Source organism: Lagenorhynchus albirostris, chromosome 2 (genome assembly GCF_949774975.1).
Source record: "Lagenorhynchus albirostris chromosome 2, mLagAlb1.1, whole genome shotgun sequence".
NCBI classification, from domain to species: Eukaryota; Metazoa; Chordata; class Mammalia; order Artiodactyla; family Delphinidae; genus Lagenorhynchus; species Lagenorhynchus albirostris.
This window is the reverse complement of record NC_083096.1, coordinates 149,543,544-149,557,848: the sequence shown is the minus strand read 5'-3', so window position 1 is coordinate 149,557,848 and position 14,305 is coordinate 149,543,544. Positions and strand designations below refer to the sequence as shown.

Sequence of the window (14,305 nt, the reverse complement as noted above, 5' to 3'; positions counted from 1 at the left end):
GATTCCTTCTGGGTTAGCTTGGCTTCTAAAGGTCCAACACCTTTCTTGCCACACATGGGGGCTTGAGAGTGACCCTGATAGGTGAGGCAGAAACACTGACTTTCCTGAGGCTCTACTTCAGCCTCAGAAGGGTTTGGTGCAGCAAAATGAAGATCGTTAACGATAGGACCAAGTTTGGTAGTAAAGAGATGTTTTGTTCTGCTCATACTGCCCACAGCCTGGAGCCTACTTCCGCTCTGTCAGTAGAAAGGGGGTTTCTGACTGAAGCTGTGGAGACTTTGAGATTTCAGACATGTCCTCTGTTCTATTCACCTTTCCAGTTTTGCTTCTTGCTATATCTCCCTTACACACTATATTCTAGATTTTCCAAATGATTTTCAATTCCCAACATATCAGATTGTTTTTTGCCGTCAGGTGCCTGTTTACATGGTTCTCCTTTGCTCGAGAGGTTCTTCCCTTTTGTATATTTGGTAAATAGCCAACAATTTTAAGATTTAGCCTAAATTCTCTCCTTTGAGATGGTGTTCCTGATCCTTGTGCCAGGAACTGACCAATTTCTCTCTTTTGTCCATAATTAACCCTGACAGTCTTCTACCATCATACCTGTGAAATTTTACTGCACTTCTTTTTCTTTTTCTTTTTTTTTTTGCGGTATGCGGGCCTCTCACTGTTGTGGTCTCTCCCATTGCGAAGCACAGGCTCCAGACACGCAGGCCCAGCGGCCATGGCTCACGGGCCCAGCCACTCCGCGGCATGTGGGATCCTCCCGGACCGGGGCACGAACCCACGTCCCCTGCATTGGCAGGCGGACTCTCAACCACTGCGCCACCAGGGAAGCCCCTGCACTTATTTCTCTACTCATCTGAGTCTCTATAATAGACTGTGAGCAGCTGGACAGCAAGAGGCAAATCTTACTCATCTTTACACTCCTAGCCTCCCAGAGCCTGGAAGATAGGCAGTAATTGTTTGTTGAAGATGTGTGTGTTCTGGGGGTTATGTGAGGGTAGAGAAGTGGGAAAAGGAGCATGTATGGAGGAGAAGGCCTCCAATCCCCTTGTCAAAGAGAATATAACTGACACATCCGGTGCGTTACAGGAAAGGTCCTAGTGGGTCTAGAGCATCTTCGGGCCTATTTCTCTAATGTTCTCCAGTAGGAAGAGAAACCAAGGTCTAAGCCTTTCACAGAGTTTCTTGTTTCAGCATTGTATTTGACAGAGGCAATCTCATGTGAGAAGAAAAGGTGACAGTGCAGAATAGGAGAGCTCTGAGCCATAGAGATTTGAATTCTATTGGTAATTTGACTTTGAGCAAATTATTTCATGTCTTTGGGCTTTAGTTTCCTCACGAAGTTGTGGGGATTCAATAAGATAATTGATGTAAAGAGGCTTGATAAGTATTAAACGGAAGTTACAGGACGTGGCTGGGTCTGGCCTGTGTACTCCTGCCCTAGGAGGTGTTCTTTTTATATTTTATAGCAATCTGCTTCCTTCAGTGAGAGGAATGGGAGGGAGGCCCAGACACTGCTCAGGCTGCTAAATTCCCTAGGGCTGGGGCTGGTCCTGGAGTGTGAGTGTCAATCAGGCTCTACCTTGAGGTAAGACTGACCAGAAAAGAACAAAGGAAACACTTCTCTGGCTAGCTTCCCAGGGCACCTCCAAAAGCTCCTCTTTGCCCTTTATCCCTCTGTAGCCATCAGTTAGCCACATCATCTCATAACCAGACTCTGACATCTGCTCTTCCTTCACCCAGTCTCTTCCTAGTTTCCAGGGACACTGGAATGTTCTGAAGACAGTGCCAGTTTCATTAACACTTCTTGGTCCTCAGTGCTCCAGACCAGAGGGGTTAATGAGGGGTTAGGCTGAGGCAAACAACACCTTTTTCTGCTCTGCTAGGCTCCGAATAAATACCTGCACCATCACTGGGACTCAGGGGAGGAAGACTGTATCTGGCATTTTGGGGGAAGATGTATTTTTATGGAGATTCAGTAAGGTGGAGGAAACCTGAAGGGGAAAAACAAGCAGTACTAGTTCTGCTTGGCCAGGGCTGGAAGGAGGCTCCAATAAACACACTGGAAAAGTTCTGGGCTGGAATCAGGTCGGGAAAGGTCCTAAAGGGAAGAGTACAAGGGAGGAAAGTAAGTTGGGAAAAAAACCAGTGAGGTAGAAGGGAATGACAAGTCACATATGAAAAGCTGCACTGTTGGGAAGCTGGGGAGGACTCCTGCTAGCCAGGACTTGATCTATGTACCCATCAGGTCTACTGCACAGCCAAAGGACTGATCACTGCGGGACCAGGGAAGAGATCCAAGTTCTCTCACTGACAGTAATAAAAGACTCAGATGAAATGTCCAATTAGTTTCCCAGGTTTTGACTTTGTTGGCTGTGGTTTTTCAGTTGGCTTGAGCAGGAGGTCAAACTTGGTTGCCAGGATTTTTGCCAGAGATAATCTCATTAACTGAGCATGCTGGGTGGGGTGAGTAAAGGCAGAATTGTTAGAAAATGCCTTGTTCTCCTGGTAGTGCTAAAAACGGGCAGAGGGGCCTACGCTGGGTTACGATAGTCCCATTTTTGGTGTAGAAGACTGCTATGGATGTGGTGACTCTGTGGCATGCAAATGACTGGGATTTGGAGAGGGGACGGCATTGCTTCTGAGGATGAATGTTTTTTCCTGAAATCCCTCCATGGGAGGAAGACTGACTGGGGACTTTGCCATCTCCTGACTCTTTGCTGGTGAGGACCTGAGCTGATGTTTGTCTGGGTCATCCACAGTTAACAGGTCTTGACTGCTGCACTGATGGTTTGGAATTTGCATTCTCAATGTGGCTCAGCCTCAAAGAAAAGTGATAGTGGGGACTTCCCTGGTGGTCCAGTGGGTAAGACTCCATGCTCCCAATGCGGGGGGCCTGGGTTTGATCCCTGGTCACGGAACTAGATCCCGCATGCATGCCACAACTAAGAGTTTGCATGCCGCAACTAAGAAGTCCGCATGCTGCAACTAAGAAGCTCACATGTGGCAACTATGAGCCTGCATGCTGCAACTAAAGATCCCGCATGCCGCAGCGAAGATCCCGTGTGCAGCAACTAAGACCCGGCACAGTCAAAATAAATAAGTAAATAAATATTAAAAAAAAAAGAAAAGTGATAGTGGGAACAGGTGACTGGCCAGGAGTACCTGTGGCAGGAAGGCACTGACTACTGTGCTGGACGCATTGGTCTCTCTAGCATAGAGGACAGGGCAAGAAATGTTGGGGTTCTCCAGTTTAAAGTCCAGATGACTTCTCTGGCCATCTCTCCTTCAGGACCGTTAAGGAGAGGGCATGTAGTTAGAGCTAGAAAGCCCAGGAGACGCCGCAGCCCGTGACATCCTAGGGGTTTGGCTGGCACATCCCTATGCTCCCTGATGGGAGATGTGCCTCAATACTGGCATTCCGTTGACATTCATGCATTCTGCACACAGAATGAAGAGGGGTCCTGGCAAAGTAAAAGAAAGGAGCACCAATACTTTGCTGGAAGTGGGGAGAAGAACAAGCAGAAACTGTGAGCTTCCAGGTTCCAGCAAATAAGAAAGGAGGGACACCCTAGGGCAGTGGCAAATGGAGTTCACTCATTCAAATATGCCAGTAAAAACAACAAAAGGAAGCAGCTCCTGGCTCCAGGAGGGACTGAAAGAAGAAAAGCACTAGGGGATGTTTCTACTTTTTGCTGAGCAGGAGATAATTTACAAAGACAAAGAAGCAAGAAGGAGGTGGAAGAAACATGGTGTGGGGCCATAAACCCAAATAGGAGAGAACAAAGCAGGGGAGAGAAATGCAATGAGGAGACAGGGGAGGGGATGGGATAAGAAAGCAGCCCCACAGACCAGCTGAGCGGCTGCTTTTGAAGCTCTGGGGATCCCTTCCAAGACCTTCCATGGAATCAGAGAAAAGGCTGGTGTTCTCAATCCTATTTTTAAGAAACAACCAACAGGGGCTTCCCTGGTGGCACAGTGGTTGCGAGTCCGCCTGCCGATGCAGGGGACATGGGTTCGTGCCCCGGTCCGGGAAGATCCCACATGCCGCGGAGCGGCTGGGCCCGTGAGCCATGGCCGCTGGGCCTGCGTGTCCGGAGCCTGTGCTCCGCAACGGGAGAGGCCACAACAGTGAGAGGCCCGTGTACTGCAAAAAAAAAAAAAGAAACAACCAACAGGCCTCAGATGCTCAAAAAACAAGTTTCTCTGCAAGCCAAGGGTAGGCTTGGGTGAAGTGGTATGCTGAGCAGGGGAAAGAACTAAGACCTGATGTTCCTGAGGAGAGTAAGAGCCATAATATGGAGGCCAAACATATTTTTCCTATTGGTCCGAGAAAGATGGACTAAAGGGAGAAAAAGGGTATCAACGACCAAATTCTGCTGGGCAAGCCAGGAATGGCTTCTTCTTCTGGTCTTTCTGGAGGCTGTCGATAGTTCAGGCTGAAGACCCAGTTTTGTCATGTACTAGCTATGACCTTGGGTAAATTTCAACTTTTCAAAGTCTCAGTTTCCACTTCAACAAATGGGTCAATAATGAATCCCTACCTTAGAGATGGCTTTTATGAGAATCCAATAAAGACAATGCACGGGAGAACATTTTAAAGCTGTAAACAATAGCTGTAGGCCAGTGGCACTCTAGGAGGGCAGGGCCATCCATGCCTCCTGTGCTGGAGTTCAAGCTGGTGTCTCAGCCCTCTCACCTAAACTCATACTCTCAGCTGGCACGGGATCACAGCAGAAAGTACCAATAGCTGGGGCACCGCTGCTGACTAACACTCCTGTTCAAAGATTCTCTGGTGAGACACTGGGTGGAGTCTGTCTCCTACTAACTGAACTAAAAATGCCAGCCTTCCCTGCAGCTAGGGCAGGGGTATAGGATCTAGGCTTGACCTGTTAATGCAGCCACCACAAACCTTGGGCTGGGCCACCACACAAAAAAGTAGGAACCAGAGAGAATCTACCTGCTGGGCGGCTGGAGTAGCACTGCCAGCTGTGATAACCAGTGTTCAGCAAGGATGGCAGCAGTGTCCTCACCAGAATGATTTGGAGTGTAAATCTTGGCTGTAACCCATTTTCTAAGCTTGATTCTGCAACTATCTTAGAGCTGTGAGCTACCTACCTTTACAATGAATTCTTTATCAGCTTAAATCAGCCGGAGTTATTAGTTTATGATGCTTATAACAAAGAACCTTATTGGTAAACTAGTGACACCCAGGAAAGGCCTCTTAGAAATGACAATTCTCACACGTAGAAGAAGAAAGCACTTGAAATGTGAGAAGAAAGGCAATGAAGAGGAGAGCTGCATCTAGTCTCAAGTGAAGAAAAAGGTTGAAGGGTGGTTTCAGGCCAAGGCCACATCTCCCCAGTTCATTTATCGGTGTTGCATGTGGTTCTTTCACCAGCATAAGTTTAGAAGAGAAGCCAGAAGAGATTTCATGATAACTGCAACTATCTCACAAATGCCTTTCTTGGAACCCGAACTCTCTGCCCTGAAATGGCCTCAAATTCCCTTTATGGATCCAAAATTCATTCACTCATCTCTCCACTTCCCACTATCTACGATAAACCAGGACCTGTTCGGAGAGCTAGGGATACATATTGAAATAAGTCAATCCTTGGCCTGAGGATCTCAGTCTAGTAGGGAAGGTAGATTCATAAATAATAGCCATAACTTGTGTATGTACTTTAATAAAGGTACTGACAAAGGAGCAGAGGAGGAAGGAATGCTCATTTTGACTGTGGGGAATCATGGGAAGAGTCAGGGAGAGAAAGCACTTGGGCAGAGTCATCAAGAATTCCAGAGAGAGAGGGGCCATGTGCAAAGGCATGGAGAGGCACAAGAGCATGGTGGGTATATGGAGCTCTAAGTCCCCTGGTATGCTCCAGAAGCTGTTTGTACTCCTCAAAACATTTAACTGTATTTAATTCTCACAACAATCTTCCAAGATAGGTTTTTTTTTTTTTTTGCGGTACGCGGGCCTCTCACTGCTGCGGCCTCTCCTGCCGCGGAGCACAGGCTCCGGACGCGCAGGCCCAGGGGCTATGGCCCACGGGTGCAGCCGCCCCGCGGCACGTGGGACCCTCCTGGACCGGGACACGAACCTGCGTCCCCCGCATCGGCAGGCGGACTCTCTCAACCACTGCGCCACCAGGGAAGCCCCAAGATAGGTATTATTGTCTCAATTTTTCTAGTTTCAAAAATCTGAGGCCAAGAAATTAAAAACTTAACCTGGTGCACATCCAGTGAGTTGCACAGCTGAGATCTGAACCCGGGTCTGTTTGAGTCTAAAGCTCACAAGGGAAGCACACAACTTTAAAAAGGGAAGGAGAAAAAACCGAAGAAGGCCTCTACTTACTGGGAGAAGGAAAATGATGTGGCTTACACCAATTCAGAATTGGTGGGTTTAGTTCCTTCAGCAACTCCCCTATCCCATCCTATTTTAGGTTTAGGAATAATCTGAAAAGGAGTGAGCCATTCTTACTGATCGTGAGCTTTGTCTACTTTTTGGTTAAAAATACCCAGCCAAATTATGGACCATTCAAATTTGACCAGCCCAGCAGGGAAATCCTGATGTCTGCATGTCTCTCTAGCACTATACAGTCTTTCTACAGCTACAGTGCAGAGCTCGCTAACAGTAAAGCTCACAGCATCATCGCTAAGCAGTTGAGGATGGCTCTGAGAAAATGGTTTCTGAAGAAGCTGCTAACCTTCTTCCAGGCCAAGAATCTATGGGACTCTCTCTCTTAACTATCAGGTCAGATGAGGTACTCAAGGACTGCAGGAGGCCAGAGCTAGTTCCAGAGCCTTTGTTGGATCACTGGCCCTTCTCTCTTATGCCTAACAGCCACTGTAAAGTATTGGTGCCAATCTGGGTCATCAGATCTTTCTGTTATGTTTTCAATTTTTTGGTAGTAAGCCTGCATAAATATATATGAGCTTATCTAACAAGATAAATTCTTAAAAATGGAACTGTAAAGTCAAAGTTAAAAAATTTGACAGTGATGTCAATCCCCTCCTAAGATAGCTTTATCAATTTATGTTCTCACCTGAAGTGTATGCATATGCTTGTTCCCCAGTTCTCACCAGCACTGAGCATTACCTGTGTTACTGTGATATGTAAAAAATGGCACCTGTGATTGTAATTTGGTTTCTGGTTTACCTTTGGCTTCAATCCTCTGGCTGCTTCCAATTAGGCAGTTCTTGATGTCTGCTCCCTTCTCGATTACAGCATTATTGCAGATGACGCTGCCCTGGATGTTGCTTCTGTAACACAGTAACCAAGTTAGGGAGTGTCCATGGCTCTCATCACTATCCTTGTCACTATGGGTTGGGGGTTCTGGCTCCTCCATATGCTAGGACTAGCTGGCCAGTCCAGTTAATGGCTACAAGCTTATCGTTAGAAGACAGAATGGCACAGCTGGGCCAGGAGAGGACTGGGCTTTAGAGAAGACCAGAGTTTCTATATGCTCATAATGATATTCCCCCAAAGCCTGAAAAGAGCAACCAGTCTGCCTTCAGTTCTTTAGGCACCCCAGACTGGGAGGTCTAAATTCCATCCAATCTCTCTTCCTTTGGTCTGGGGGTGGAAGCTGGCCCTGGTCCCTGGGCTGATCCATTGCTCCTGTCTCTCATCTGGGAATATATACCAAATTTCATTGGAGGCTCAGATCCCATGAATCTTCCCAGGAGATCAGCTATGGAAACAGTGGGTGCCCCACAGCTCTCATCATAGACCCTGGTTAATCAAAACCATACTCGTTTAGAAAAAAAAGGATGCTTTTTAAACCAACTCCATGCTACATAAAAGATTACTCATAAAAGCAACACTCTCAAGAGGAGCTCCACTGGCTCTTAGCATTTGAATGTGTTTAAAAAGCATCTTCTTGGTGGGTGGGGGAAAAGTCCTTTTGAAAATCTTCACTAGCATTTATTGCATATCTACCTCAGGCCAGGTACTGTGCTAAATATTCTATACACATTACAGGAGTGACCTACAAATCTAGCCATTTCATCAGTAAAATCATCTGGGACATTCCTAAATCATTCTGGAAGTACCATTTTTACCTCTGATGTAGTAAAAATAACAAAATTTTACAGATGAGGTAACATTAAGAGAAGTTAAACCATTTACCTAAAACCACATAACTGCCAAGTAGCAGTTTCAAAACTAAGTCTGCCTGACTCCAGAATTCATACATTTAATCATAATGCCATACAAAGAAATTAAGGGGGGACTTCCTTGGTGGTCCAGTGGTTAAGACTCCACACTCCCAATGCAGGGGGCCTGGGTTCGATTCCTGGTCAGGGAACCAGATCCCACATCATGCCGCAACTAAGAGTTTGCATGCCACAACTAAGGAGCCAGCAAGCCGCTACTAAGGAGTCCTGGCACAACCAAATAAATAAATAAGGTTAAAAAAAAGAAAGAAAGAAATTAAGGGGAGAAAAGGCTAGAGGAAGCCTGGGACTGCCTAGTTTTTTTTTAAAATTTATTTTTGTCTGCGTTGGGTCTTCTTTGCGCACGCAGGCTTTCTCTAGTTGTGGTGAGCAGGGGCTACTCTTGGTTACGGGTGCACAGGCTTCTCATTGCGGTGGCTTCTCTCGTTGCGGAGCACGGGCTCTAGGCACGCGGGCTTCAGTAGTTGTGGCACGCGGGCTCAGTAGTTGTGGCTCGTGGGCTCTAGAGCACAGACTCAGTAGTTGTGGTGCACGGGCTTAGTTGCTCCGCGGCATGTGGGATCTTCCCAGGCCAGGGCTCGAACCCGTGTTCCCTGCATTGGCAGGCAGATTATTAACCACTATGCCACCAGAGAAGCCCTGCCTAGTTGTTTTTTTGAGCCAAGATGGCTCTGTGGAAGGAGCTCTATCCTAACAAGGGAATATTTAATACCCTAAAGAGTGAGAAGTGGGCAGCTGGAGGGGAGAAAGAGGTGAGTAGGAAGGATGTGAATATCCATTTAAACAAAACAAAACACCAACTAAAAAAAAATCCTCAAGCAACCCAGGAGGCGTGGAGGATGGAAAAGAGGCCATTCCAAGGACTAAAACTATCATGTACAGGCCATTAAAAAAACAGATTCTTCCTTGGGACTCCCCTGGTGGTCCAGTGGTAAAGAATCCACCTTCCAATACAGGGGACGCGGGTTCAATCCCTGGTCAGGAAACTGAGATCCCACATGCTGTGGGGCAACTAAGCACGTGCACCACAACTACTGAGACTGCATGCCTCAACTAGAGAGCCATGTGCCGCAAACTACAGAGCCCATGCGCTCTGGAGCCCACGCACCACAACTAGAGAGAGAAAACCCGCACGCCACAACTAGAGAGAAGCCCACACGCCACAACAAAAGATCCCATGTACTGCAACTAAGACCTGACGCGGCCAAAAAATAAATAAAATAAAATAAATATCAAAAAGAAAAAGATTCTTCCCAAATGCCAAAACTTTAGTAAACTGCCAAAAAGGAATTTTAGCACTTTATGGCATTCCAGAGCCTTCTTTATCTCTATTCTTCTAGAAGGTTAAAGCTTGTCGGAAAGCAGCAAAAGGCCAAAGCCACAGCACCTCTGTGGTGTGGGCTAGAGATGGGTAGAAACAGTTTTAGGTTTTTTTTGGCTGCACCATGCGGCATGTGGGATCCCAGTTTCCCGACAAGGGATCGAACCCATGCCCCCTGCAGTGGAAGTGTGGAGTGAGTCTCAACCACTGGACCACCAGGGAAGTCCTAGTATTAGTTTGTTTTTTGGCTCAGACTCAGGATACACTCAGTGGGTGGGCATTAAGGGACCTTCCAGCACTTTACAATTTGCCCTCCGCCTGAGGAAAAGCAGTCCAGTCAGCGGTTAGGGTGACTCCTGCTCCTAGGGGAAAATTCACCCCAAGAGAAGAGTAAGGAAGTATAGAAAGCCTCAGACACAGAGGCTTCTGAGACATAGCAGGCTTACAACTGGCTACTAGTTTGTCACTGAAAAAGTCTCATTTCTTTTTTCAAAGTGGGAGAAAGGGGATGCTTCCTACTTAGTCGTTTAAGAGTAGTAGCATGCTCTGGAGTTAGGCTGGGGTAAATGTAGTCAGCAAATGAAACCGCCAACAGGAACTCCAGCAGCCATAATTAGAGAGTACTAAATGGCTATTTTGGAATCTGGGACACAAGTGGGAACCATTTCTGGAAGGAAGAATCTGGAATGACTGAGGTCAGATTTCTATAGCAGTGGATAGCCTGGGTTCTCCTTATGTTTAACAGGTCTGATTAAGGTCTCAGGAACCCCCCATAGTGCTTTATTGCTTGTCTCATCCAGTTTGTGTGTTAACTCCCTCTGAGACAAATAAACCTCCACTATAGAGTCTGCAGATGTGATAGGGAAAAAGTGGTTGATTGATGGGAAGCTGGGGGCTCTTCTGAAGCTCTTGTTCAGTGGATCTGTGAAAGGCTTTGAGACGACAAAATGCTTAGTAAGTGTGAAATCTTTTCTACCACTTGTTTCTTCAATTGTTTCCCATGATCATTGTTGCAGTCACGAGTCACCTAGCAAGGCTGAGGTACTTTGGAAAAATTTTAAGCCAATTTAGCTTTCCTCTTGTCCAGAAAGAACTCCAACGTTAAGGATTTTACAAGTAGTATGTGTGTTTGCTCAGGCTGGAGGGGAAGGACAGACACTACCATATCAAACAAGCCCCACTCCAGGTCGCCAATCCACAGTAAAGATTTTGCCTTTTCTCCTCAGTGCTTAAAGCAGGAGGGGAGGTGACTTCCTATACAGCTCATGAAAAGACCTGGCCCCAGTGCCAGAACTAGAGTTTCTGAATCCTACTTTTAACTCTCAGCTTGGTACTAAGGACTCTGCTGTGCCGATGCCTGGCTGTGTTCTCTAACAAGCTGCTCAGAGATGGCTAAGATTAATGGGCTTTTGGTCCTCACTTCTTGGTGGTGTCAAATTTTAAGCAAAGCTGCAGGCCTTGAGAAACTACCCCAAGAACCCTAATGCTTCAGTGGAGAGGAGGCCATGAGAAAAACAGAGGCCTATTGTAAGATCACTGCCAAGATACCATAACATATGACAGGAGGAAGAAGCCCTCACCTGGGAAGCAGGAGTGCCTCCAGATTCTCATTCCTCCTCTGGCTTTAGTTAGGACTTTCTTCAGTTTATTCCAGGAGAGAAGGGAACTCACATAAATCTAATGTCTAATACAGCTCAGTCACTACGCAAAGCACTTTATATTTATTATGTAACTTAATCCTTTTAGCAAACCTGCAGGAATGGTGGTATTTATTCTAATCTTTACAGATAAAAGTGGGGCTCACGGAAGTTAAGCAATGTGCCCAAGCCTACACAGTGGTAAGTGACTCTCCACGGTGCCACGGGCTTCTGCCTCAGCTGCTGACTGGCAGTGTTTGGTAAAGAGCCATGAAACTTCTTAGTTAACTCTGAGGACAAGCAGGTTCTTCTCTGGGGATTAGCTGGCACGCTTTCTAAACTTACTCATAACCTTGGGGAGAAAAGAGCAAGGAACTGGAGATACACATAGCCTTTTTAGGCATGTGACTAAAGGTCTCCTTCAGCCCAAAGATTATGGCTTAGTTGCCCGTATCTCTCCAGATGCCAGAGGCTCCTAATCTTGGCCCAAGAGGCCCTGGTCCAGGGGTTCCTCTAGACGAAGAACATGTATTATTTTTAATGAGATATTTCAGGCATACGCAAAAGTCCAGAGAATATACAGAACACCTGTATACCCACCAAAAAACAATACAAAAATAAAGTATTTTTCTTTATTTCACGTTTCCCTCCTTCTCCTCCCAGAGGTAACTACTATTTGACTCTGGTATTTACTGTTCTTAAGCATTTTTACTACATATATTAGTAGACAATATATAGTATTCTTTTGCAAAGTTTAAAAATTTTATATAAATGCTATCATTCTCTATGTATCCTTCTGCAACTTGCTTTTTTCCCCTTCAACATCATATTTGTGAGATTTATCCAGGTTAATTCATGTAATGAGATACAATACTTGAAGAAACATCTCACTTTCTTCCTGTCTCTGGTCACTCTCGCTCTTGGGTCCTCTAGATTAAAATGTACTGGCTCCAGTGAGCAGGCTGAACATTTCTTCCTTTTAGTTCTATGTGCCTCCCTTTACTATATAAAGGTTTAGTAGTGAAAAATGTCTTCCTCCTCAGAAATCTAATTATATTCCCTAAGCAGAGGCTAAGAAAAAGGGCTCAGGGGGAATAAAAGTAAAGATGTAACAATATTATTTTTAAAAATTTATTATTATTATTTTTGGCTGTGCTACACGTGGCTTGTGGGATCTTAGTTACCCGACCAGGGATTGAACCCAGGCCCACGGCAGTGGAAGTGTGGAGTCCTAACCACTGGACAGCCAGGGAATTCCCAAGATGTAACAATCTTAAAAGAAATAAGCTGTAGTAGTCTAAGAAGATGGGCTTAGTGCAAATGGTTACAAGTAGGGAATGAATCAAAAGTCCGAAGGAGTCCCTTAAGTCCAGGGGATCTTGCCAAAGTTTTATAATTTGGTTTCTTTAAAAGTATGACTGGGGCTTCCCTGATGGCGCAGTGGTTGAGAGTCCACCTGCCGATGCAGGGGACACGGGTTCGTGCCCCGGTCCGGGAAGATCCCACATCCCGCGAAGCGGCTGGGCCCGTGAGCCATGGCCGCTGAGCCTGCGCGTCTGGAGCCTGCGCGTCTGGAGCCTGTGCTCCGCAACGGGAGAGGCCACAACAGTGAAAGGCCCGCGTACCGCAAAAACAAAACAAAACAAAACAAAAGTGTGACTGAAGAAACATGGACAGAATTCTTTGAACAATTATGATCTTTTTTCAACTCTAACTGCCACAGACTTAATTTTATGTTTAAGGGAGTTCACTTTTATACTCAGCCTACCCATTTATCAGTATTTTGTTTCATTACTTACTTGGCTATATTATGTCTTCGAGTAGAGTTTTCCAGAGGGTTCATTGGTGACAAATCTCCTGAGCCTTGGAGTATTTCTGATGATTTTATATTTCAACCATATAGGATTCTTAGGTCACAATTGTTTTCCTTCCAAATTTCTAAATGTTGTTTCACTGTCTTCTGGCCTTAAATGTTGTCACAGAAAACTATGAGGCCAGCCTGTTTTTCTCCCTTCTATGTGCCTTGATGTTTTTTTTCTTCAGTTCTATGTGCCTTGAGATTTTGCAAAAGTGGTGTTTGCCATTTCTCCTTTAGATCGTCCATGTCCCTATTCCTTATGCTGGTCAAATCTTGGTGCTCGTTTTGGATCTGACCTAAATTTCATTGCGTCTGGCAGATATTCTTTAGTCTGTGTATGGGTACATGGCAGTTATCTAGTTTTATTATAGATGAAGCTTCCTCTTCTGGTTTTGTTTGTTTTCATTTTGGTGAGTTTGAAGGAGTAAAGCACTTACTTCATGACTTTTTCTAGAAGTTGACAGGGCTCTTTTGACAGATAGTCAGTTACAGTAGGAGGGCTTAAATTAGGGATCTCTATTTTTCATTCAGTAAATACTTACAAGGTATCTAGTATATAAAAAGTACAGTACTGGGGGGACTTCCCTGGTGGTCCAGAGGTAAAGAATCCGCCTTCCAATGCAGGGGACGCAGGTTCGATCCCTGGTTGGGGAACTAAGATCCCACATGTCGTGGGGCAACTAGGCCCGCATGCTGCAACTACTGAGCTCACGTGCCTCAATGAGAGAGCCCACGTGCCACAAACTACAGAGCCCATGTGCCCTGAAGCTCACACGCCACAACTAGAGAGAGAAAACCTGCACTCCACAACTAGAGAGGCCTGCACGCCGCCGCAACTAGAAAGAGGCCCGCGCATCGGGGGGCCTGTGTGCTGCAACTAAGACCCGATGCAGCCAAAAAAAAAATACAGTATTGGGAGTTAAGGGATACAAAGACATATGAGGAGTATTTCTGTATTCAAGGAATTTACAGTCTAGTTGAGGAAAAAAAAAGATGCAGTAAGTGTCACATGAGCATAAGTAAAGTGATGGGTGCACAGGGAACAGAGAGGTGGGAGAGATAATTTCTGGCTAGGAAAATTCAAGAAAACTGCATGAAGCAGTTAGAATACATGTGGGACCTTGGAAGATGGGTAGGATTTCTACAGGTAAAGATCTCTAAAGAAAGGCAATTCAGGCACAGTGAATGTCAGGGATAAAGGGGAGTGGAAATGTAAGGGGCTCAGTGGGTAGGGCAGTGAGTTGAGTGTCAGTAAAGAGGACACTCAGGGTAACAATGAGAAGCAGCAATACTGTATCTTGTTTG

The 14,305-nt window shown here is 45.8% G+C and overlaps 1 protein-coding gene across 1 annotated transcript in view; it reads right to left on the bottom strand.

Annotated features, from left to right (window-relative positions):
* EIF2B3 (eukaryotic translation initiation factor 2B subunit gamma) overlaps nucleotides 1-14,305 on the bottom strand; it is a 169,278-nt gene that overhangs the window by 1,598 nt on the left and 153,375 nt on the right. Inside the window, exon 11 of the mRNA XM_060140215.1 lies at nucleotides 7,166-7,269. Coding sequence (XP_059996198.1) covers nucleotides 7,166-7,269 — 104 coding nt within the window. The remainder of the gene's footprint in view (nucleotides 1-7,165; nucleotides 7,270-14,305) is intronic.